This window comes from Mobula birostris, chromosome 12 (assembly GCF_030028105.1).
Source record: "Mobula birostris isolate sMobBir1 chromosome 12, sMobBir1.hap1, whole genome shotgun sequence".
NCBI lineage: Eukaryota > Metazoa > Chordata > Chondrichthyes > Myliobatiformes > Myliobatidae > Mobula > Mobula birostris.
Window position 1 is genome coordinate 61,779,597 of NC_092381.1, and position 24,638 is coordinate 61,804,234.

General features: G+C 39.7%; 1 protein-coding gene across 3 annotated transcripts in view; it reads left to right on the forward strand.

The window, feature by feature from the left end:
- The window catches only part of jak1 (Janus kinase 1), a 135,245-nt gene that overhangs the window by 72,101 nt on the left and 38,506 nt on the right, over positions 1-24,638 (forward strand). For all 3 annotated transcript variants that reach the window (XM_072273884.1, XM_072273883.1, XM_072273882.1), the window contains exons 6-10: positions 3,926-4,280; positions 12,037-12,225; positions 13,522-13,679; positions 16,515-16,638; positions 20,039-20,255. In XM_072273884.1, coding sequence (XP_072129985.1) covers positions 3,926-4,280; positions 12,037-12,225; positions 13,522-13,679; positions 16,515-16,638; positions 20,039-20,255 — 1,043 coding nt within the window. The remainder of the gene's footprint in view (positions 1-3,925; positions 4,281-12,036; positions 12,226-13,521; positions 13,680-16,514; positions 16,639-20,038; positions 20,256-24,638) is intronic.

Sequence of the window (24,638 nt, forward strand, 5' to 3'; positions counted from 1 at the left end):
TGCCATGGCCCACATACTCCTGTTTCGGGTCAAGTGGATCAATTCTTTGGTATTCATTTCCAGTTCTCTGGCTGCTTTTTCCATCATCATTTGTCTTTCCCTTCCTCTTGCTTTCTTCCCTTCAATCGTTCCCATAATTACCGTGCATTCTAACTCCTCTTTCCTAATCACATGTCCAATGAAGTTATGTTGTCTATTCGTGATCTCATACATTATTTCTCTTTTTTGTGCTTGCTCTGTTCATGACATCCTCAAGAGATATTCGTTTCGTCCATGATATTCTTTGCATCCTCCTCAAAAACCACATCTCTGCTGCTTCAATAACTATTTTTACAGTTGACTGCAGTCACCTTGATCTATTTTTGCTGTAAATCCTTCAGTCTTTCTCCTGCTGGAAATGTACAGTATTTAATTGTTTTTGAATCCATTCTTATAATGTTCTGATCTAACCCTTGTTCTTTCCTCAACTCTTTGCGCGATTTTATCTGACTGCCAATTTTGTTACTGGAATTCGTGCAATGCTTTTACACATTTCCTGTCCACAAAACCTTATTTTCCTGTTGACAGGTTGCCTCACACTATGTAGGTTTTCTCAGTTAAATACCAGTCAGGTGACTGATGAGGAGAACTCCTAAAAACTAAACAACATTGACCTCCCAATATGTTCATTGGCCACCACAGTTACAGAAGGTGTCCAACAAAGCAATTAGTTGCAATGGTTTCAGTCTTTCTATATACCACAAGGATCCTGGTCTCTGTTTTCTGTTTGCAACCACAAAGGAAGACTAAAAGGTTTTGCAATACAGTGGCTGTGAGCAATTTACAAACTAACACGTTGATTTTTTAAATTTCTACTTATGAAGGATACAACATTTAAGTTTTTAAGGAGTTAACCCCTTACTTCTAAATTATCATACATTGCATTGTACTACTGCTGCTAAGTTAACTAATTCCATGACACATGCCGGTGATAATAAACCTGATTCTCATTCCAAAATTAACTTACTAGCAAGTGAATTACTATTGTCATATCCACTTGTCTTAACTCACATGAATAACGTATGATTTCAAGGACAAATAGCTGTTTTTGCACAGAGAGAAATTGAAGAATAGATTGGGAATATTTCATTTTCTGATTGCTGCCTCCCTAATGTTCAGTTATTCACAACTGAAATCCTTCAGAAGTAAACTGTTGTGTTAGATGGGAGATTTCAAATAAAGTTACAGTGTCACCTTCTATTAATTAGATGTATTGAATAGATGAATTAGTTTAAATGACATTTCCTTAATCTCCAGTACCTCTGAGTTAATAATGCAGAGGCCCACTAACGGGAATGATTTACACAGTGAAGGCTCCCAGACTCCAAAAAAAAAACTCTGCAGACAGATTGATATGATGAAAGGTTGGGTGTTTTATTTAGAACACATGAGAAACTGCCAACTGTAGTGGGGTACGCAATGGACAGTGTTTCTGTCCAGGGTTATTTATGCATGTCCAGCTTTTTACTGAACTGTGTTTGAACACATATCAGATGTACAATGGAGAAGAGCAAAGTCTGTATAATGGATAGCTAGTCTGCTGCAACAGCTTCCTGCCCGATGCAGGCTAAAACTGATTCTTTTTTTGTGGTAGATTTTATTTCAGTCTGCTTCCCATTACTCCGTATTACCCAGCTGCTATTGTCTGAATTGTTTCATCATCGGTTCCATTTTTTATTATTCTAAGCCTATTGTGTTCCCAAGTGAAGATGGGAAATTAGAGCTGCCAATCAGCACCATTCACAGTGTGGTTATGGGTATAGCTGCCAAAGGGCACGGACAAAGAAGTGCTTTCCAAGTAGGCATCAGCTACAGAAAGCTTCCTTCAATCAGAGCTTTTATCATGGAGCTCTACAAAAAATCTCAGCCTGGATGATCTTGAAAGCTCTTCTGCCATACGAATTCAGTACAATTATTAGTCAGATGTATTTTCATTTTCAATTTCCAGTGGACTTTTAGTGTTACTTTTAAGATTGTCTTCATTTTTTTTCTTCTTCATTACAGTGAGGTAGTTCCTTTCATCCACTTGAAGGAGGCATGTATGATTCTGCCTTCACAGCAAAATACCTAATTAACCTCCCAGATATGTAGGTGAACCAAGAGTGCAGTGAGTGGGAGGAACAGATGGAAAAGTATTAGAGTAGAAATAATACCTGGGAAATTAATGGGACTGTAGGCTGACCAAATACCTAGAGCCTGATAATCTACATCCCAAGTAGTCAATGCACAGATGGTCATCCTTAAATTCTTTAGACTCTGAAGTGGTTCTGGAGGGTGACAAACAAAACCCCAGTCCTTAAAGAAAAAGAAGGGGGGCAAAGATCACTAATGTCAGAGGTACTGAAATGCTGGAGCCATTTTAGAGAAGTTAGTAGCAAAGCACTTTAATGGGATTAGAAAGTGTCAACATGTTATTATGACAGGAAAATCATATTAAACCAATCTATTGGAGTTTATTTTGAGAAGATAACAAGTAGAATGGATAAGCAAGTGGATGTGGTGTAGTTAGACTTCTAATAGACTTTTGATAAGGCCTCATAGAGGTTGGTGTGATATTGAAGGTAATATATTAATCAAGGATTGAGAAATGATTAATATACAAGAAATAGATAGTAGGAATAATCATTGCTATTTCTAGGTGGCAGGCAGTGACTGGGACCCTGCTATTCACAACATATGCCATTGATTTGGCTGAGGGAAATACATGTAACGTTTCCAAGTTTGGAAATGACATAAAATTGGGTTGAATGGAATGTGAGTAGAGGTGAGTGGAAAGGGGTTCCATTGTGACTTTGACAAGTTGTGTAACTGGGAAAATGATAAATAAAGCATGGATTAATATGAGATTAAACAGAAAGGCAGATGAGCTGAATGATGATAGATTGGAAAAGGGGAAGATGAAATGTGTCCTTGTACACCAGTGACTGAAAGCAAGCATTCAGGTGTAGCAAGGAATAGGGAGACCTATGACATGGTGGCCTTCATTGTAAAGGGTTTGCATACAGGAACAAGGCCTTGCTCTTTGGTCACACTTCAACTGAGGATTTGTGTACTGGTGCATGAAGATAGATTAGGTTGGTAGGACCATGATGCATGAAGATAGATTAGGTTGGTAGGACCATGAGGGTTTCCCCTGGATGCTTCCGTTTCTCTCACATTCCAAAGACAAGTGGTTGGTGGGTGGCTTGGTAACAGCAAAATTGTCCCGAGTGCTTGTGAGTAGTGGAATCTAGGAGGAGTTGTTGGGAAGATAGAGAAAATAAATGGGATTAATTTCAAAGGGTTCCTGATTACAGTGTAGACCTGTTCTCTCCTCTATGACTCTAGATGTGTTTCTTGATGCTTGAGTGGTCAAAGAGTTTGGAGGGAAGGCACGAACAGAGTATTAAAGTGGATAATCAACCATGATCATCATGATCACGCTGAAACTTGGACTTGAACTGAATGGCTTCTCCAGCCACTATTTTCTATGAAACTGGGGAGCGTACACTGCCAGTACAAATCCAATAATGTTTTTTTTTCTTTTTGGTGCAATATTCAACAAGTGTGCAGAGGGGAGGGAACAATAGTTAGCATTCCCAGATGGAGATGGTAGCTGAGGTTGGCATTATCATAGAGTTCTTCCAACACTACCACTGCAAAGGCATTCCAATGCTTCTGGGATGGATTTCTATAGGGTTTGGGGCACTGTTATTAAACCTCATGGGATGTTGAATTAATTTGGACAAGAAGTACATTTTATAGGGCAATTATTGGAAGAGTTCTTTAAATCCAATTTAAAATAAAAGGGATTTGCCAAGCTAATTGCATTTTTTCCTTTGCAGAAACATGATTCAAGTACAAGGTAGCATGCTATTGTGAAGTGACACTGTCTTGTTTTTTTCAGTTACAAGAATTACATTCCCGAGACACTGAATTCAAGTATCAAACAGCGAAACATCCTGACCAGGTGTCGAATCAATAACGTCTTCAAAAATTTCCTGAAAGAGTTCAACAATAAGACAGTGTGCGATAGCAACGTATCTCCTCATGACCTCAAAGTCAAGTACCTAGCAACCCTGGAATCCCTGACTAAGAATTTTGGAGCGGAAATATTTAAGCCAACAAGCCTATTGATCTCAGCAGAAAATGAACGCTTGATGACCACCTATGAGCCTATTGAGAAGGAACAGAAGGAGAAAGAACATGAAGTGATGATCACAGGAAGTATGGGAATTATGTGGAGACGCATACTGAAAGAGGTACTGTGAGTCATAATTTCTCATCTCTTCCCAGTACATTGCTTCCTGTATGAGAGCTGTTGTGGCAGCTCAGGAGCATACATACTGGTAAAATATTCAGTTTAGAAACCCAATTGTCTGATGCCCACACTAGTCAATATCTGCCAAGTGTTAACGAAGTAGCAATGGGAATGGGTTGCTCCTTCACTCTTTTGTAGTTGCGAAGAATTTTATTTTAATTTAGCCACTCCCATTTTAATTGTTGTGACTAAATATGAGACTTTGAAAAAAAATTTGTACTACCACTTCATTTCATGTGTTAGTTTATTTCTGTTTGCGCTATAATTACAGCTAGAGGGCCATTGGGGCTTGTGAGTGCTGTACATGAGATCATGTTGAGTGCAGAACAATTCGTGAGTTTTGGTGTCAAGTTCGAAGACCATTTATCGGTTGATGATGTTTTTCTTCAGTCGTATTGCACGGCACTGAACAGGCTCTTTGCCCTACCACGCCAGTGTGACACTTTGCTCATTCCCCTACACTAGGCCCATATTTTTCTGCGCCTTGCTGTTGAGGTGCCCACCCAAAATTCTCTGAAATTTAGTAATTGTGTTTATTTCACCACCTCCACAGTACAATTTCAACTATTTTTGTGGAAAACAACCCTCCCCCCAAATCCCCTTCAGAATTCCTTTCCCTTGAATTTGTGCCACCTTGTTCTTGATATTCTAAGCACAGGATAAATATTATAACTCCTTGCCCGATCCTATACCTCTTGTGAGTTTTGTATACCTCTTTCAGGTCATACCTCAACATCCTTTGCTGCAGGGAAAACAAGACTAGACTATGTAATGCCTCACCAGAACTCAACTCCGTCAATCCAGGCTGCATCTTAGTGAATCTCCTCTCTACCAATTCTAGCACAATCACATCCCTCCTAAGATGTGGCAACTAGAGCTGCTCACTATACTCCAAGAGGGGTCTAACCAGTATTATGTAACATTTTTAATTTTATATTCTGTGTCCCACGCTATGAAGGTAAGCATACCAAATGGGTGCCTTTGCCATCCTTCCATCTGTATTTCCACCCCAGTGAACTATGAGCTTGAGGTCCAAGGTCCACTGGAGTGTTGTGCTCGGTTCTGGTTGCCTCATTAGAGGAAGAGTGTAGAAACTTTAGAGAGGGTGCAGAGGAAATTTACCAGGATGCTGCCTGAATTAGAGAGCATGTCTTATAGGCTGAGCGAGCTAGGGTTTTTCTTTTTGGAGTGAAAGAGGATGAAAGTTGGCTTGGGTAATGTATATAAGATAATGAGAGGCATTGCTAGAGTGGACAGTCGGTGCCTTTTTTCCAAGGAAGGAAGTAGCTAATACAAGGAGGCATAATTTTAGAGTGATTGCATTATGTCAGAAACAAGAGAAAACCTGCAGATGCTGGAAATCCAAATAACGCACAAAATGCTGGAGGAACTCAACAGGCAGAGATGCTCGAAATGTCAATTGTACTTTTTTTTCCATAGATGCTGCCGGGTCTGCTATGGAAAAATATGTACAGCCTGCTGAGTTCCTCCAGCATTCTGTGTGGGACTATGTCCGAAGTAGTTTTCATTTTAAACACAGAGTGGTGGGTGCATGGATTGTGTTACCAGGGATGGTGGTAGAGGCAGGTACCTGAAGGACGCTTAAGAGATTCTTGGGCACATGGATATGCAGGAGGGAAGGATTAGATTGATTTTGTTAAAAGGTCAGCACAACACCGTAGGCCAAAGGGGTTGTTCTGTGCTGTGCAGTTCAATGTTCGATGTCCCTCTGTTCATCAACGTTCCTTGTTGTTGACTGTAAATGCCCTGCCTCGATTTGACTTCCTAAAATGCATTATTTCCCACTTGCCAGGTTTAAATTCCAACTGCAAGTGCTCGCTCCAACTGTTCTTAATAGGTTTGCTTTTCCCATTTGTCCTTTAGCAGATTTTGTGAGGTCTGCAATATTTAAATTTAAGTGTCATTATTTATCAATGCTAGATAATCATCTAAACAAAGGGCTCCTCTTATCCATTAAGAATACACAAATGAAGAGATAAAATGCACTCTTTATTTGAATAGTAACTACATGCCTACATGAGCTTGCTGTAATTAAAGAAATGTAACACTCATAAACGGGTCTCCTGGGTACTGTCATTTTTAGGACTTTGCTTCCCAGAGTAAGGTAGGATTTGGGCTTTGAGAATAGAAGAATGAATAATGAATAAATGGACCCTGTAATCTTACTGGTGTGGAAGGTTAGTTGAATATAGCCTGCAAAGCTAATTCAAAGTTCAAAGTAATTATCAAAGTACATGTTTGTAACCAAATGCAACACGGAGATTTATTTTCCAGTGGGCATTCACAGTAATTACAAGAAACACAATAGAATCAATGAAAGACAGTTCCCAACAGGACAGTCAAACAATCAATGTGCATAGGGCAGCAAACAGTGCAAAGACAAAAAGAAAAAACACAAAAAAGTATCAAAAATACGTAATAAAAGACCCAATAAATTCAAGATGCTAAGTGTAGAAAATGCCAAAAAGAACAGAAACAATCCAACACATTACAGGATCTTGTAGCAGTTTTACGCAATCTGATTACTTACACAGGAACAATAAAGTTGCAAACATCGTTCATCAAAATCTTGCTTTAAAATACAAACTCAAAAATGAAATCACACCTTGCTGTAAATACAAGCCTGATCCAGTTTTAGAATCAGAAGACCACAAATTATAATATGACTGATCAGTTATTACAGATAAGACAGTCCATAATAACTCTCTGGATATACTAATACGGGATAAACAAGCAAGAACAACTTATTTAATAGATATAGCCATTCCAAGCACACATAACATACAGAAGTCAATAAAAACACCATAAGTATGCTGAATTAAAAGAGGAAATTGAAAGTCCTTGGAACATGAGCCAGGTGTATATTGTCCTGAAGTAATATCTGCATCTGGTATCATCCCAAAGGCATTACACATAGCATTAACCAATGAAGGCATTAAACAAACAGTAATATCTATGTAAATCTTCAGAAAGCCACAGTACTAAACACCACTAGAATAGTCCAAAAGTTCTTAGCAATTGACAAATGAGCGTTCTTGGTTATGCCCGTACCTCAGGTTTACCAACTTGAGCTGAGATGATAATAATAAATCAGCAAAATAATATTGAGAATATGAGGTGGAGAGTGCTGGAAAGTGAGTCCATAGGTTGTGGGTACAGTTCAATGATGGGACAAGTGAAGTTGAGTGAAATTATCCCCTTTGGTTCAAGAATCTAATAGTTGAGGGGTAATAACAGTTCCAGAACCTGGAGCTGAGGCTCCTGTACCACCTTCCTGATGGCAGCAGGGGGAAGAGAACATGACAGGATGGCGGGGGGCTTTGATAATCGATGATGCTTTCCTACGACTGTTTTCTGTGTAGATGTGTTCAATGGTGGGGAGGGCTTTAAGCATGATGGACTGGGCCATATCCACTACTTTTTGTTGGCTTCTTCTGTTCAAGGGCTTTGGTGTTTCTACACCTGGCCATGGTGCTCTTCACCACTCAACTGTGAAGTTTGTCAAAGCTTTACATGCCATGCCAAATCTCCACAAACTCCTGAGGATATAGAGACTCTGCGGTGCTTTCTTCATAATTGCACTTACTTGCTGGGTCCAAGAATTTAAAGTTGCTAACCCTCTCCACCTCTGATCCTGGTGAGGACTGGGTCATAGACCTCCGGTTTCCAGCTCCTGAAGTCTATAATCAGTTCCTTGGTCCTGCTGACATTGAGTGAGATGTGGTTACGACACCACTCAGCCAGAATTTCAGTCTCCCTTCTATATGCTGATTCATCACCACCTTTGATTTGGCCAGTGGCAATGGTGTTGTCAACACACTTAAATATGGTGGTATAAATTGATCAATGAAGAGGAAAAAGTAATTAGAATGAAGTTTGTTGGTCAAGTCATTTTTATTTGGGTTTAATTTGAGTTTGTCCTAAACACTGCCATCTCTGTGTTGCAGTTTTCATCCATTTCCACTGCTTCGGCTCAAATTTATTTCTAATTAAGCAATACCTTAGTACTGCATTTCTTACCCCAATTCTAAATGCCTTATGGTCGTGGGTCCTGTTTCAGTAATCTGCAGCCTTACCAAATTTCTGCAGTGTTTTAATTCTGTCCTCTTGTTCTTGAATTTTATTTCCTCTCCATTAGTAGATGCCAAGGCCTGAGCTCCAGTCTTTTTATCTGCCTCAAATTTATTTTGCCTTCTAAGATGTGTTATAAAATCCAACTCTGTCATTTGCCTAGTAGCCACAATGTGAGTCTTATGTTAGTTTTTGTTCAATAATACTCATGTGGGATGCCTTGGTATATTTTGAAACATTAAGGATAATAGAAAAAAGGTGTTTGTTGGCACTATCTTGGAGGTGTGGAGTGAATGAAGAATTACATTGAATATGGTGCCTTTTTGCTGGAGCGTAATTGGGAAAAAATTCAAATTGGGAAAAGGTTTTGAGCTGTGCTATTAAATGCAGTGTTCAGCATGAAACAGGAGATGATAAGTGGCTTTGCAAAGATTTATTGTAGATATAATGTAGACAGCAGACCCTAAAATGCCATTGAATTTTATTCTAAGAATATATACCTGTCAGTTTTCCTGTCTGTTGCTGCACGAAATACTCTTTGAACTTCACATCACTCACTGCCAGTTGCTGTTCAATCAAATAGTGTTAGAGTTGTGATTGAAATCCCTATTCCTAACTCCAGTCTACCAGGAAATAGCACTTTTATTTCAGCTAGTTGACAGTCCTCCACTCTATCAGGTGCAGGGAATTCAGATCAGAACCATTGATCTCCAGATTCTCAGACTATTTCCATTTATTTTGATTTTTTAAAAAAATTTAAGACTAGCAATGTGCAGAATAATTTTGATATTTTTAAATGTACCCATTTTTGAAGATATTTGAAATAATCCTTGATGAATGCTTTGCGATCTAGAAAGATGGGTGGCAGGCAGGACTTATGGTAACGTAGTATTTTTCACTCAGGTTTTCAATGAAGTTTGAAAGGGTTTCAATGTAATTTCAATGCAAAGGAAAACAGTTTAGTTGTAAAGCTGACTTACATATACATACAGTAATTGCATACGTGTTACTGTTAAAGACTAGCTTTACCCTTACTATCTTTTACACAAAAGTGTAAACTTCCATACAACCACAGTGGGAGAATCTAGCCCACGGGAACTTTATTTGTATAAAGCTACTTAGTTTCTTGGTGTGTTGTTTGCAAGCTACAATTTTGAGGAAGTGGCAACTTTTTTTTTGTTGAAACCACTTCCTCTCAACTCGGCAAAGTGTTTTGAATACGTGTGTTTTCTGTTTGTGTGTATGTGTGTGTGAGAAGAGAGAGAGGGAGGAGGAAAGAAAAATGCCACGTAAATAAAAATATTTGAGAGCATATTTGTATGTCTCCTAGATTATAAGTTATAGTGGACAAAGTTGGATGAACTGACCCTCCAAGAATATCAGATCTCTGGTTTTATCCTGATACATGCTGTGTGTTAGTGTTTGGGTTGGGCAATGAACTTGTGCTCTTTTCGTCTTTAAGCCAATAGAGCATAAAACTGGGCTGAGTGTATACTGAGTGCCTAGCCCACTAGATACGTTCGCTTGAGACCTGTGCTCCTGCATAATTATCTGAGAAAGCTAACAGAATTTGACAGAAAGCTAACAGAATTTGACTGAAAGCCTGAAAGTATTCGAAGCAATCCTCCATAGGTCACTCCTGACACAGCCCCGCAGCATGTAGGCAAGCACTTACAGGTTTTGTAACCTGACATGTAACCAGCTGCAATATGAAGTAAATAAGAAAGCACAATCCCCTAGGGGAAATCCATTCACTGAAATGGAGCTAGGGCTTTACTCTTTGGAGAGAAGGAGGATGAGAGGAGACATGATAGAGGTGTACAGGATAATAAGAGGAATAGATGGGGTGGCTAGCCAGTGCCTCTTTCCCAGGGCACCACTGCTCAATACAAGAGGGCATGGCTTGAAGGTAAGGGGTGGGAAGTTCAAGGGGGATATTAGAGGAAGGTTTTTTACTCAGAGAGTGGTTGGTGCGTGGAATGCACTGCCTGAGTCAGTGGTGGAGGCAGATACACTAGTGAAATTTAAGGGACTACTAGACAGGTATATGGAGGAATTTAAGGTGGGGGCTTATATGGGAGGCAGGGTTTGAGGGTCGGCACAACATTGTGGGCCGAAGGGCCTGTACTGTGCTGTACTATTCTATGTTCTAAATTAGTGGCATGTGCTCCCCCTTGATACTTTCTTACTTTTACCATCAAGTATGACTCATTTTTTGTGCTTTCAGCTTCTGCATTTGACTTAAAATATATGAATCATTGAATTTACTGCAGACTGTCCAAAGGGAAGAACCATGGTCAATCCTTCCAATCTAGTTAGTTTATTCACAAGGAAACTCCATCTCTGCATAATACTTTACAGAGTCAGGTGCACTCCATCCTCTCATCATTTCATTTACAGTCATTCCAACCACCAGTGGTGCTAGAATCTCCATTCACATGGAACTTAACTCGGGCCCAGACCATTGAGATTGTCTGGATGGTGTTTGCATGTTCTTCTTGTGATTCTGTGGCTTCCCTGCTGTGTACTCCCTTATTTTCTCTCACACCTGAGACAGGCTGGTTGGCAGGTTAATTGGTTACTGTTGATCACCACTAGTGTAGTAGATGGCATGAGAGTTAGCTAGAGGTGTGAAGCTGATAGGTAGGTAGGAGAGAATTGGTCATTGGGAAATAAGTGCACAAATGGGATTTCTCTGTGAGCTGACGTAAACTTGATTGGCTTCTATATCATAACAAAATATGAGAAATATAAATAGATTTCATCCTGCTTTCTTTCTCCCTTTCCTCCCTACAGCATTGGTTCTAGTTCCTACATATGCTGTAAGTTAAAAATATTGAAGAACACAAATTTAGATGTTACTGAATTAGTTAAAATGATAAAGATCTTGTTGTGTATTAGTTGAGGATGATTAGCAAAGTTCGAAGTGGATTAACATGTCCAATGCAGAGTGACAGACAGCAAAACAATTTTAATTTTGAACATTATAGCTAAAATTGTATATAACAAAACTAATTAAATAAGGCAATATAGATTATTCTACTTGCAGCCATACAATTTAATCAGAAATTCAAAGTAGTAGTAAAGAGCAAACGATATAAAGTCTAGCAAAAGAATCAAAGGTATCAGAAACTGTGAAGTGTTCACGTATGTTTGTTCTGAAAGTGGAAGGCTTAAGGAAATCCTTTTGGAGCATGCAAGATACTTAAAGGATTGGATATATGAATCCTGAAAATAATGTTTCAGATCCCACAGACTTTCGCATTGGGAAACAGCTTCAAATATAAAAGTAAACTGATCAGGGATTTGAAATTTAAGTATTTTTTGCAGGGAATTATGAATTTATTGAATGGATTAACTGAGGAATCAGTAGAGACAGATCATGTGAGAGAAAATGGAGAATTTGGAAACACATTTGAGAGGCCTAATTGAGGGATTTCCAGTTTTCAGACTGAACGAACTGTAGCATTCTTTAAGCTGTACAGTCCAATTTGTCTTTACCACGGTGTGCCAATGTTGCATTTCTGGGAATCCTTCTCCTTTAACTATTAGCTGATAGTCAACATTTTGGGCCTTAACTTCCTCCATTTTTTCCTTCATTAAAGTCTGTAATGAATATGAAAGAGAAAAATAAATTGAAGAAGAACAAGAAAACGAACAAAAGCAGTAAGAATAGTGCAAGTAAAGGTGTTCAGAGTGAGAACTGGATTCAGTTTGCCGACTTCTACGAGATCACACACATCATCATAAAGGACTCCATAGTCATGATCAACAAACAAGAGAACAAAAAAATGGTAAGTTATTTAATGATCCCAGTTTTTCACTTTGTCTCATTGACATTTTGGGTTCCAGTTTGTTTATTTCAGAACCACGTTCTAGTCTTTCTTTTAACAACATTCAGGCTTGTAAGTTTTCTTGAAAGATGACTGAATAATGATCTAGAGCAAGCAAAATTCATATAGACTATTAAGGGATGTGGTGCGAAGGCAGTTGAATGATCTTGAAATACAAATCAGTAAGATCCAATAAGGTGGCAGAAGAAGCTGGCGTAACTCGCTGACCTACTTTGTTGCCACATTCTTGTGTTTTTGTCTATCAAGTTCTTTTACAATTACGTTTTTCAAAGTGGCAGACTTTACATATGATCAGAGTATAGACATCTCACTGTGTGCATTGTACTAATATTGAGGCCGTTTCTTATGAGGATATGAATTTGGAACTCTGGGATATTTTAATGATAATAGAATGGTATTGGGTGTTAATAAGTAATCTCTGAAATGTTTTTTTAGAGCCAACTGTTCTAAGTTTAAATTCAAGCGAGGATAATTCGTAATAATTTCCTGCTCATTCAATGATGCTCTGCATTGGGCTTTGAAATATTTTCACTAATTTTATCAACTATTGACCAGCCCTGAACCGGTTACATCAAGGTCTTGCGATCTTCTTAGCGAGGTCCTTCTGACTTTCTGAAGCATGTCCATTGGCACCTGATTCCACAGATTTACTCATAACATTCCACCTCAGGGGTCTTCCACTCATTTCTGTCATCAATCACATACTTCGTACTGAATTCATAGCAAGACACAGGTTCCTCCCTAGACAGGGAAGGGAGACATATTTGACCACAGACATAATCTGAGCTGAGGACCAAGGACAAATCCTTTGATCTTTACAGCCTTTTAAACGATTACCCACTACATCAAGTTAAGGTTGGCAGTCCAATTTGATGATGTAAAATTAATTTATTCCCAAGCTGAACTTTGTATATTGTCCATTTCAAGGGTCTGCTGCAACTGGCTGTGAAGTGTTATGTATATCATTTAATCCAGCTTCGGTGCATTGCCAAACACTTGCAAATAGTAGAAACTGAGTCTGATGCAAGGGACAGAAAAATAGATTTATTTTCCCTCCCTGCCTGCACATATTGATAATGAGACACTGTTTTAACTTTGGCTAGCCCATTAGGCAGTGTGGACACAGCATAGTCAAAATTACTGCCAAAGGTGGTGCAATTAAAACCTTGAATTATCGGTAACATTAAGTTCTTTGAAAATTGTTTCCGTCACGTCTTTAATTTTTTTGTGTTTTAGGAGCTTGAGCTGTCTTGCTATGAAGAAGCACTGTCCATGGTTTCCTTGATTGACGGTTACTTCCGCTTGACTGTAGATGCCCATCACTATCTGTGCACAGACGTGGCTCCGCCCCAAGTCGTGCACAACATTAAACATGGCTGCCATGGGCCAATACGGTAAATTGAAAATGATGTATTCAATAAATATCAGTTTTTTTTATGGAAGAGGAGTAGAATGATTCTACCTAAAGCTCAGAATGTAAGTGCCAAAAGAAACATTATGCTGTTAAATCTGTACTCACCAAGGTAGTGAAGTCAGCAACAATGTTCTCCAACTTCTCTGCAGAGGTAGCTTCCTTCTCTTTCTAGCTTCAGTGGATCAAAATCAAATTTATTGAACACTTACTGAGTCTTTAAAACAATTCAACGGTTTTTAAAACCAATATTGATAGTACCTGCTCACTTTCAAAATCTCCATTCTTTCTAATTGTAATGGAGAACCAATCTATAGTACAGAATATTACATGAATTCCTCAGTTTTAGAATAGTTATCAGATAAGGAGCAGTTGGATTGCATTTTCGCCAGATGAAATTTGGTAGCAATATTCAACCAAAAATGGGCTGGCCTCCATGGCCTAAATCATTTGACTGTATTTAAAAGTCATGAATAATTTTCTCACTGCTACCTGTTACTTTTGCTCACCACATACTTAAAATGTTATGTGTGGCAAGTGAATGGGAATAAATTGTGTCTGCATAGCATTTTTCACTTTAAAGAAAACTTCTCTAGATCCCCATGGGTCGATGTATTGTAGCATCAGAAAGTGGGAAATAAAGGTTTCAGCTTATTGAGAAGGATATAGTTTCAGAGTGTTGGTGATGTTTGCATGTAGTTAAGTGCTCAGTTATTAAAAGATGAGTTAAATTACTGCAATTCACACCATAAGACGTAGGAGCAGAATTAGGCCATTTGGCCCATTGAGTCTGCTCCACCATTTCATCGTGGCTGATCCATTTCCCTGTCAGCCCCAATCTTCTGCCTTCTCCCCATAACTCCTCATGCTCTGACTAATCAAGAATCTAACAACCTCTGCCTTAAACATACCAAATGACTTGGCATCCACAGTTGCCTTTTGATAACTAATTCCACAGATTCACCACTGTGGCTAAAGAAATTCCTTCTCATCTCTGTTCTTAACTGGGCACCCCTCTATTGTGAAGTTGTGTCCTCTGGTCCTATACCACACACCATTGGAAACACCCTCTCCACATCCACTATCAAGGCTTTTCAAAATTCTGTAGGTTTCAATGAGGTACCCCCTCATTCTTTTGAATTCCAGAACCATCACACATGCTTTATATGACAGGCTGTTCAATCCTGGAATCATTTTTGTGAACCTTCTTTGAACCTTCCCCAGTTTTAGCACATCTTTTCTAAGATAAGGGGCCCAAAACTGCTCACAATACTCCAAGTGAGGCCTCACCAGTGCTTTAGAAAGTCTCAACATTACATCCGTGCATTTATTTTCTAGTCCTCTTGAGAGGAACACGAACATTGCATTTGCCTTCCTTCACACTGACTCAACCTGCAAACTGATCTTTAGAGAATCCTGCACAAGGGCTCCCAAGTCACTTTGCACCTCAGCTTTTTTATTATCCTCTCCATTTAAAAATAGTCTAGGCTTTTATTTGTTCTACTGAAGTGCATGACTGTACACTTCCCAACATTGTGTATTCCACTTCTTTGCCCATTCTCCTAATCTGTCTAAGTCCTTCTGCAGCCCCTCTGCTTCTTCAACACGACCTGTCCTTCCACCTATCTTCGTATTGTCCACAAACTTGGCCACAAAGCCATCAATTCTGTCATCCAAATCATTGACATATAACATAAAAAGATTACAGACCCCTGCAGAACACTGGCAGCTAAGCAGAAAAGGCTACCTTTATTACCACTCTTTGCCTCCTGCCTGTCACCCAATCCTCTATTCATGCTAGTATTTTGCCTCTAATACCATGAGCTCTTGTTAAGCAGTTTCATGTTTGGCACCTTGTCAAAGGCCTTCTTAAAATCCAAGTACACAACATCCACCAATTCTCCTTTGTCTATCTTGATTGTTATTTCTTCACAGAATTCCAACAGATTTGTCAGACGAGATTTTCTCGTAAAGTAACCATGTTGACTTCAGCCTTTTTTATCATGTGCCTTCAAGTACCCTGAAACCACATCCTTAACAATCGACTCCAACATCTTCCCAAACACTGAAGTCAGACTAACTGGCCTATAATTACCGTTCTTCTGGCTCTTTCCCTTCTTGAAGAGTGGAGTGACATTTGCAATTTTCCAGTCTTCCGGAACCATTGCAGAATCTAGTGGTTCTTGAAAAGATCATTACTAATGCCTCCACAATTTCTTCAGCCACCTCTTTCAGAGCCCTTGGGTGTAGACCATCTGGTCCAGGTGACTCATTTACCTTCAGACCTTTCAGTTTCCCAAGCACCTTCTCCCTGATCATGGCAACTTCACTCACTTCTGCCCCTGACACACTTGAACTTCTGGATATTATTTGGAGGTCTGTATGTTACTCCCGCCAGGGTTCTTTTTACCCTTGCAGTTTCTTAGCTCTACCCACAGTGATTCTACACCTTCCAATCCTGTGTCACCTCTTTCTAAGGATTTGATTTCACTTGTTACCAACACAGCCATGCCACCCCCTCTGCCTACCTGCCTGTCCTTTTTGTACAATGTATATCCTGGATATTAAGCTCCCAGCTGTAATCTTCTTTGAGCCAAGATTCTGCTAATTCTAAGGTTTTCTTACTACCTAAAGGAAACACCATGTAAAAAGATAATGCTTTATTCCTGACCTTTGACATGAAACATTTGCTAGTCTTAAAACTTCATGGAGTTCAGTTTAAAGTCTTCTGCTTTCTGATGTACTTTATTGACTTTTCTCATAACTTGAATAAATATGTTTCAAAATAGTGTCCTTTTGTCTGCTTTCTTCTTGTCAGTACTGAATATGCTATAAACAAGTTGAAGCACGAAGGCAATGAAGATGGAATGTATGTGTTGCGATGGAGCTGCACAGATTTCAATCACATCCTTATGACAGTAGCATGCAGTGGACCCTCTGAGGTAACCATAGTGAATGCTTTTGAGCAATACATTTCTTTTGTTTCTTTAAATCTCATGTTGCAAATAATATCCAAAGTGAACAATTTTTGTAGAAAACTTAAGCTGTCCTCGTCAGGGGAAAAGAAAACTTGCTATCTTTTTTGAGGAAAAGAATTAAGTATTCAAAACACACATAGACATGTTTTGTATTTTACTGGGATCAAGCACTGTTCTTAAAAGAAGGCAATCAGAATTTCAAGTCTCTGCAATCTCTTCTGCTCACTGACCTATAAAACCAGCAGATTTTCAGAAGGATAAGCAGCTGACCAGTTACATTATCAGATCAGCTATCATCTACTAGCTAAGGCCATAGATACTAGTCGTTCCTTGATTTAGAAGTTCACTTTCATTTGATTGTAAATGAGTGATTCTATTGCTGGGAAATTACTTCTTCAAATGAGTTTGTGCAGTGGTAATATTCCATGTGGAATCTTTCAATTAATATTCCAAGTAATATCCCAGTATTCTATAGAAAGCTGTTTCACAGTGACACAAGACAGCAGCTAATTTCCATTTTTAGATGTTTATTTTTGAAGTTGTAAAATTTTGTCACTTAATGGTCAGAGTTAGCATACTGCGTACCCCTTTATGTTTGCCAGTAAGGTAAGTTTATCCACACATGGGTTGGTGGTTATATGGAATGAGCTGCTAGGGGAGATGATGGAAGCAAGTACGGTTACAAGATTGAAAAGGGTTGGTTTGGTATTTGGGTATGAAGTTTGTAGAGGGGTACAGACTTAATTCCAGCAGATGGGATTAGTACTGGTAAGCCTTGGAGTTGGCATGGCTCTGGTGGGCAGAACAAGCTCACTTCTGTGCTGCACGATTTATGATTCTGTGACCTATTGCACTGCAAATAGAAATACTGGGACTGGAAGCAGTTGGCCAGGCATGTACGATGTTAAGCCCAATTGATACTGTTTTACCATCAGAATCCAAGATGGTCTGAAACACTGAAGAAATGTTGTCAGCTAGAAAACGAAAAATACAAACAGAAACATTTCAAGCACTTACTGGGGGTACATGCAGAACAATGCAAAAAAAGAAATTGCAGCAGTCTTGACTTCTCTAATTTCCGTTAATGCCCGTCTCCCCTTCTTACCTCATCCCTTATTTATTTATTTATTTATTTATCTCTCTGTCTATCTCTCTCTCTTCCCCCCCCCTTTCTCTTCTTCCCCTCTGTCCCTCTCACTATATCTTCCTCTGATGCTCCCCTCCCCCTTTCTTTCTCCCTAGGCCTCCCGTCCCATGATCCTCTCCCTTCTCCAGCCTTGTATCCCTTTTGCCAATCAACTTTCCAGCTCTTAGCTCCATCCCTACTCCTCCTGCCTTCTCCTATCATTTCAGATCTCCCCCTTCCCCTCCCACTTTCAAATCTCTTACTACCTCTTCTTTCAGTTAGTCTTGATGAAGGGTCTCAGCCCGAAACGTCAACTGTACCTCTTCCTAGAGATGCTGCCTGGCCTGCTGCGTTCACCAGCATTTTGTGTGTGTTTCTTGAATTTCCAGCATCTGCAGATTTCCTCGTGTTTGAGTCTTGGTACTGTATTGTTTTTAAAAGTGGTTTTGTAATAGAAAAGAACCATTGGGTTTATTTAGTTGAAACATTTGTTTTGGGGATTACTCTCTTTAAAATGTGGAATATCTGAACTGTGCCTGGGAACATTGTGCAATCTCAAAAATAGATTTAGTGCCAGTATAATTGCGTTAATTATCCCAAGATCTTTGTGCATGGGATCAATGGTATTGTCAATTCATTGTTGTTTTTGCATAAATTGTAACTGCTTGGACTTCTTGTAGATGCACTTTGCAGAGTGAGGATTCTGCCCATTTGTCTGGGTAAAATAAATGAGAGCCCAGCACCTAAACCACAGGGTCTACTGTTTCTGCAGAAGTTTAACAGCTAAGCTGTAGTGATCAATTTGTTCTGGAGTATATGAGTGTTACACACAGTGACGTTGCAATAAATTTTGTTCCTGGAAATATAAAATCTTTGGAAGTTGAGAATTTGAGTACTAATGAAAGGGATATTTTTAGCCAAGACTAATTTCATCTAAACATGATTAAAATTTGCTGACAAAAGCACAACTATTTAGCCTGATTCAATTTTAAACTGGACTCAGTTAATCTGTATTTCAAAGGTTGTGTTCTTTTTCTCACAGGGCTCCACAGGGAGGAAGGAGATAATAAAGGAAAAAAATAGATCAGCTTATTACTTAAATGATGAAAGTTTGCAGCATGCTATTGTGCAGAGGGACTTGGGAGTGCTTGTGCATGAATCGCAAAATGTTGGTTTGTAGCTGGAAAAGGTTACCAAGAGGTCAAATGGAATGTTGCCCTTCGTTGCTAGAGGGATTAAACTAAAGAGCGGGAGGTTATGCTGTAACCATAAAGGGATCTGGGTTACTGTGTGCAGTTCTGGTCTCCCTGAGGAAAGACATACTGACTTTGGTTGTGGTACAGAGGATGTTAGTGAGTTTGATTCCAGAGATGAGGTAGTTAATCTATGAGGAGACATTGAGTTGCCTGGGACGAAACTTGTTGGAATTCAAAAGAATGAGAGGAAATCTCATAGAAACATATTAAATTATGATACAGATAGTTAAGTTGGAGGCAGGAAAATTATTTCCAACTGGTGAGACCAAAACTAGGGAAATAACCTCACGATTCAGAAGAATAGATTTGTGATGGAGTCAAGGAGAAACTACTTTTCCCAGAGAGTGGTGAATCTGTGGAATTCTCTGTCCAGGGAAGCACTGGAGGCTAACTCATTAAATATATTTAAGTCACAGTTAGATAGATTTTTGCATAGTAGAGGAATTAAGGGTTGTGGAGAAAAGGCAGGTAGATAAAACTGAGTCCATAGCCAGGCCAGCCATGAACTTATTGAATTTCGAGCAAGCTCGATGGGCTAGATGACCTACTTCCTGCTATTTCTGACATTCCTTGTTAAGCTTTACTTGAATTGAGTGCACTTTAAGATTACTGACAGTTCATATTTGTAGTACAGGGTCATAAAGAAGTCTTCACCCAGTTTCACCATGGCAATGCCCAAACAGTTGTAGGCCTTGGTTTGGTAAGTGGAGTTAGAAATTGGGCACTGTTGGATTTGCCTCTCATCTTTCTCAAGTCAGTAATACTAATACAGGATATATGCTGCTTCCTCTAAGATGTCTCACCTGATTGCTTTAAAGTCAATAGCCACTTCACTAGAGCTAAAATTAAGTTTAAGCACATTTGTGTTGTAGATCTCATCTACTTATAAAGGAAATGATGGCCCACATTTTCTGCAAGGACTCGAAAGCCAGTGGCAAACTTTGCCGTAAATTTCTGACATTGTCATTTGTTTTCCCCCTAGCACATTGACTTTTGTGATCGAAGCAGTGGTTCGAGAATGCTAAAGCAGTACAAGAATTTTCAGATCGAGGTGAACAAGTCGTCTGGATACAGACTGCATGGCTCCGACAGTTATTTCCCAAACCTCAGGGACCTCATGAATCATCTCAAAGGACAGATTCTTAAAACCGAGGATATCAGCTTCCAACTGAAAACCTGCTGCCCACCAAAACCTCGAGGTAAGGACAATGAGAGCAGCTGTATTTTCAAAGTGAGAGGCCTGAGTGGAAATGCCTGGGGCCTGCGGGCAGAGACCCATCAAAGTTGCATTGTGTAGCAGAGAAATTGAAGGAAATCTGGTGATAGTTTTCTGGTGACAAGATTCGCAAAGCCTTCATATCTTGGAATAACAAAAGATCAAGGACTAAGCCAAGTTCTGAACTGGAATATGTGAAGAATCTATTGGCTAGAAGTTCATCCTCGGTCAGAAATGCCATCTCAATCTACATTAGTAGCTGTAGTTTGGAAGTGGGGCAGGAGAAGCAGTTGTATTGTTTCCCTGGAGCAGTAAACTACGTTATCAGAACTGGGAGTGCTCATGCTATGGGAGGTACTACTGACACCACTGAATTCAATGTCCTCCTTTCATTCCACTTTCTGCCTAGCCCACAATCTCTTCTGCTGTACAGGATGAAGGTGGTATAAGCACCTGTTTGTTGTTAACCAACACCATCCCACCTTTCCCTGATAACTTTATATATACTTTCTCCTTCACTTTCGATTGACAAGGGTAAATTGACCTGTTGGTCAGCAAGAGATAATGGTGAAGATATAATGCCGCTTGGTTGTGCACCTGATTAGACACAAGATATGCATGTGGAGAGATATTGAGTTCAAGTGGTCAATAGCAATAGCAGGGGATGTGGGTAACTCGGGTGCCAACTTGCTAGAAGGGGAGATCTTGGAGAGGTGCGAATCTTGATAGGCTTGCTTTCAGAAGTAGGTTTATGGGGTAGATTCCTTGGAAAAGTTCAGAATGTTGGAAGGCCTGCTGAGAAACGTTAAGGAGCATGGAGGAGTCTGACTCCTACTGAATAAAGGGTTCTCTTAAGAGCTTGGAGCTCACCCTTTCTGGCATTGAAGGAACAACCAGGTTCCTCCACAGCCCTGTGGACTGAGTATGATGCATTGCTGACAGCTGCCATCTCTGCTTCTACAGCATCAGGCACGCCCACCCCATGTCTGGATGCAGCAGTGGAAGTTCAGGTTGAAACCTGCAGGATATCACAGTGGTCTCAGAATCTCCTCCAACAGATGACTTGGTTGTTCATTTTCTTTTCCCCTGTAGTGGTGAAGGGTCCACTGAGCACAGGGCTGCTTTTTCCCCCAGGTCAAGGGCATTTGTACTTCAGTCTCTGTAAACCCAGCAAGTGTCCATGCTGTTGCCTGGGCCCCATCCCTGAGTTCATACGGAGAGGGTGTAACCTGGAGCTAGAAGTTCCAAGTCCAGGAGCCAGTCAACAGCCAGCTGCAGTCTTCCCACTGAAAGCGTGTTTGACCAGCTATGCTACAGTCAATGAGGACATGGCATGGGAAGACCAGTACACTCTAGCGCACGGCACAAACTGGCACTAGAAAGCGCACTGTGATTTTTTTTTCATGACCTTTGCCACGATTTCATTCTTATTCCAATGTTTATTTTGTGTTAGCTATTATATTTGTTTTATGATCAAATAGTTTATTTTACCAGTGACAGGGAAGGTTAAGAGTGTGGGGACTACAACTGAATGGGGAAGTAGGACTAAGGTTGCTAACGCTGTGTTTGACTGCTTTGGCTGTGAGCTCCCTTCCCCTGATTGTCAGCCACTTCTTGTGAGATGGACGGTGACGGTGGCTGCCTCCTCATAATGCTCTGGTTTGTGTTGCAAGTCCTGAGACCAGTTCTTCTGTTGTTTTAGCAGGTCACAGATGTGTGTTCTCATGTGCTGTGGAAACATCGTGCACATGATTCAAACTGGAGCCTTAAATCATGTTAATCCAGTGAATTCTCCCTGTTGCATAAAAAAGAAACTCCCTTTGGTTTGGTATTACGAATACAGATAGCATAGTGGATTAACAAAGAGTAAAGATGGCTAAGCTGCTGCAAGAATACTGTGAATTGACCTATATAGTCATTGAGTGCTACAACGTGTAATGAGACCTCAGTATGAAATGGGGCCTGTGGTCCACTGGGTTTGCACCGATCACCAACACCTGTTGACACTGAGCTCAGTTTCGTTTCCCTTGTATTCCCATCAACTTCCCCCAGATTCTACCACATTAGGGGCAACTTACAGTTGCCAATCAAACTACTGAATCGTGAATCTTTAGGATGTGGGAGGACATCTGGGTCACTCGGAAGAAAACCCAGGCAGTCACAAGCAGAATGTCTACATAGCCAGCACCTGAGGTCAATGTTAAACCTAGGTCATGAGAGCAGCTCTAGGGAGTGGAATCCTTGCTAAGTTGAAAAATAGCAAGCTCCGTGTGTTTAATTGGTGACACATTGCTCATGGGGAAACCCGCTGACATTGCCAGCCCTTATTTTCATTCCAAATGCAAGCCTATAAAATGAAACCAACTCTCTCTGAATGACAAACTTTAGTGACTGATGGTTAACTGCCGTATATGAATTTGCCAATATGTCCAGCTCAAAACTGGCAGCACCAGGTATGTGAATGTTCATAGCTGTTGTCAACTCCACAGCCATGGGATGTGGTCCTTGCCTTTGGTCTGAGTTTGGGACCAGAGAAATCACAAATTTTATTTGTAGCTTCTGTCAGTTAGAAATTCTTCCAGTGCAGCCTGCCTGAGGGTTATTGCTTCATGTAGGAACCTCCGAGATTCGGTGTTTGATGATTAGGCTGGTGGGAGAACATCATACTGCTTAATGTGTGTCCTAGTGTGGGAGCTTCTGGAGTTGACAGCAACTGAGGTTGACACTGAACCCAGGTGTGAGGCAGCAGCTCTCCCAGCTGCACCACTGTGCCATCTCCAAGGAGTGGCATCCTTGCTAAGCTGAAATGTAGTGAGCTTGGGTTTTAGTTGGTAGCACATTGGGGAAGCCTGCCATGGAATTATTGACCTGCTGAATGGCAGTGTGGTGAATGACATGATCTGCATATCTCCATTAGGGGTTAAATGAACTTGCTAATACCTACGCCAGGAAAACAGCAGACATAGTTTCTATCTTAAATGTACTTTGTGCATCATACATGTCATATTGGAACACAAAGGTTGCATGCACTACCCAAAATAATTGGTATCTTGGTTCTGAAAAAGCTTATAACTACAACGATGGGTATGTTTGAAGTCATGTACTTGGATGTGCATAATGTGTGCAATAGAATACAACACAGATTTTACTTGTTTATAAAAACATAAGGTGAATCAGAAATGTTATTCATGAGTTGCAGTTTACTTACGGAAAGCATATGGCAGGCACCATGGAATTATCCTCCACTTATCAAACAGTTTACAGATTGAAATGATCCTCAGTAAGAATATGCTGCAAGTTTTATTTAAGGCAATATATTATTCATTAAATACAAGTAACTTTACATGACTTGTGAATAAAAATTGGCTTATGATGATAATTGACAAGGTTAAATTCCTCTAATTAATTAACCTAATTAATTTAATATATGTTTTGCCCATTAGTCGATGCGGATCTGTTTTCTTTACATGTTTATTGCAGAAGGAAGTTTCTTATCAAAACATCTTGTTCTGACTGACCTTTAGATGTGGCGGGTGTGATTTTCTGCAGACCATATTACGCTTAACCTTATTTCAGAATCCTTATTTATATGTTGGAAGTGTATTTGGAGAGCTAGTTTAAAGAAATACTGATTACACTTTTTGCCAGAAACTACAAAAATTTTTGACATGGAACTTTACAAACATTTTATTGAACTCACTGTTGCTCCATCATCCCATTCTGCCTTTTTATTTTAAAGATTTGAGACAAAATCCAGTTCAGGAAGGACAGAGTTAATGTGGTCTTTCTTTGTTTATCGAGTTTCTGTTTCCTGACTGACTGAAGGAACCTGTTGACTGGCTGGAATTCACTTGAAGATATATCTGTCTTTGCAATGTTTTTAAAAAGTGCTAAATTCCAAGCAGACTTGATGTTAAAACTGTGAATTTGTCTAGATTTCATTTACCTGTAAGTTTCTGTACATTTAAACTTTTCCCATTTAGACATCCTTTAGCAGCCATTCTTTCTGCTAGCTTTCACACAGTGGTCTGCCACATGAAAACTATCAGTCAATGTAAAGTTGCTAAAATGATTTGTCAATAAATAATTTGTAGCACACATATAGACACTTTGGCTGATAGGCTACAAAGCCACCATGTATACACCTTTCCTCCTTTGAACCCACACTTACAAGCCTACGCACTGCTAAAACCTACACGTACTATGCAGTCCCACATGTACACCCACGCAGTTCCCTTAACAAGCCCACACATCATACATTTTGAACTTTACAGCTATTAACACAAAATTAAAAAGAAACGAAAAACACAATCAAAGGGAAGTTATTGACTCACTGACCAGAGATAGTGCTGTTATGGTCAGAGGA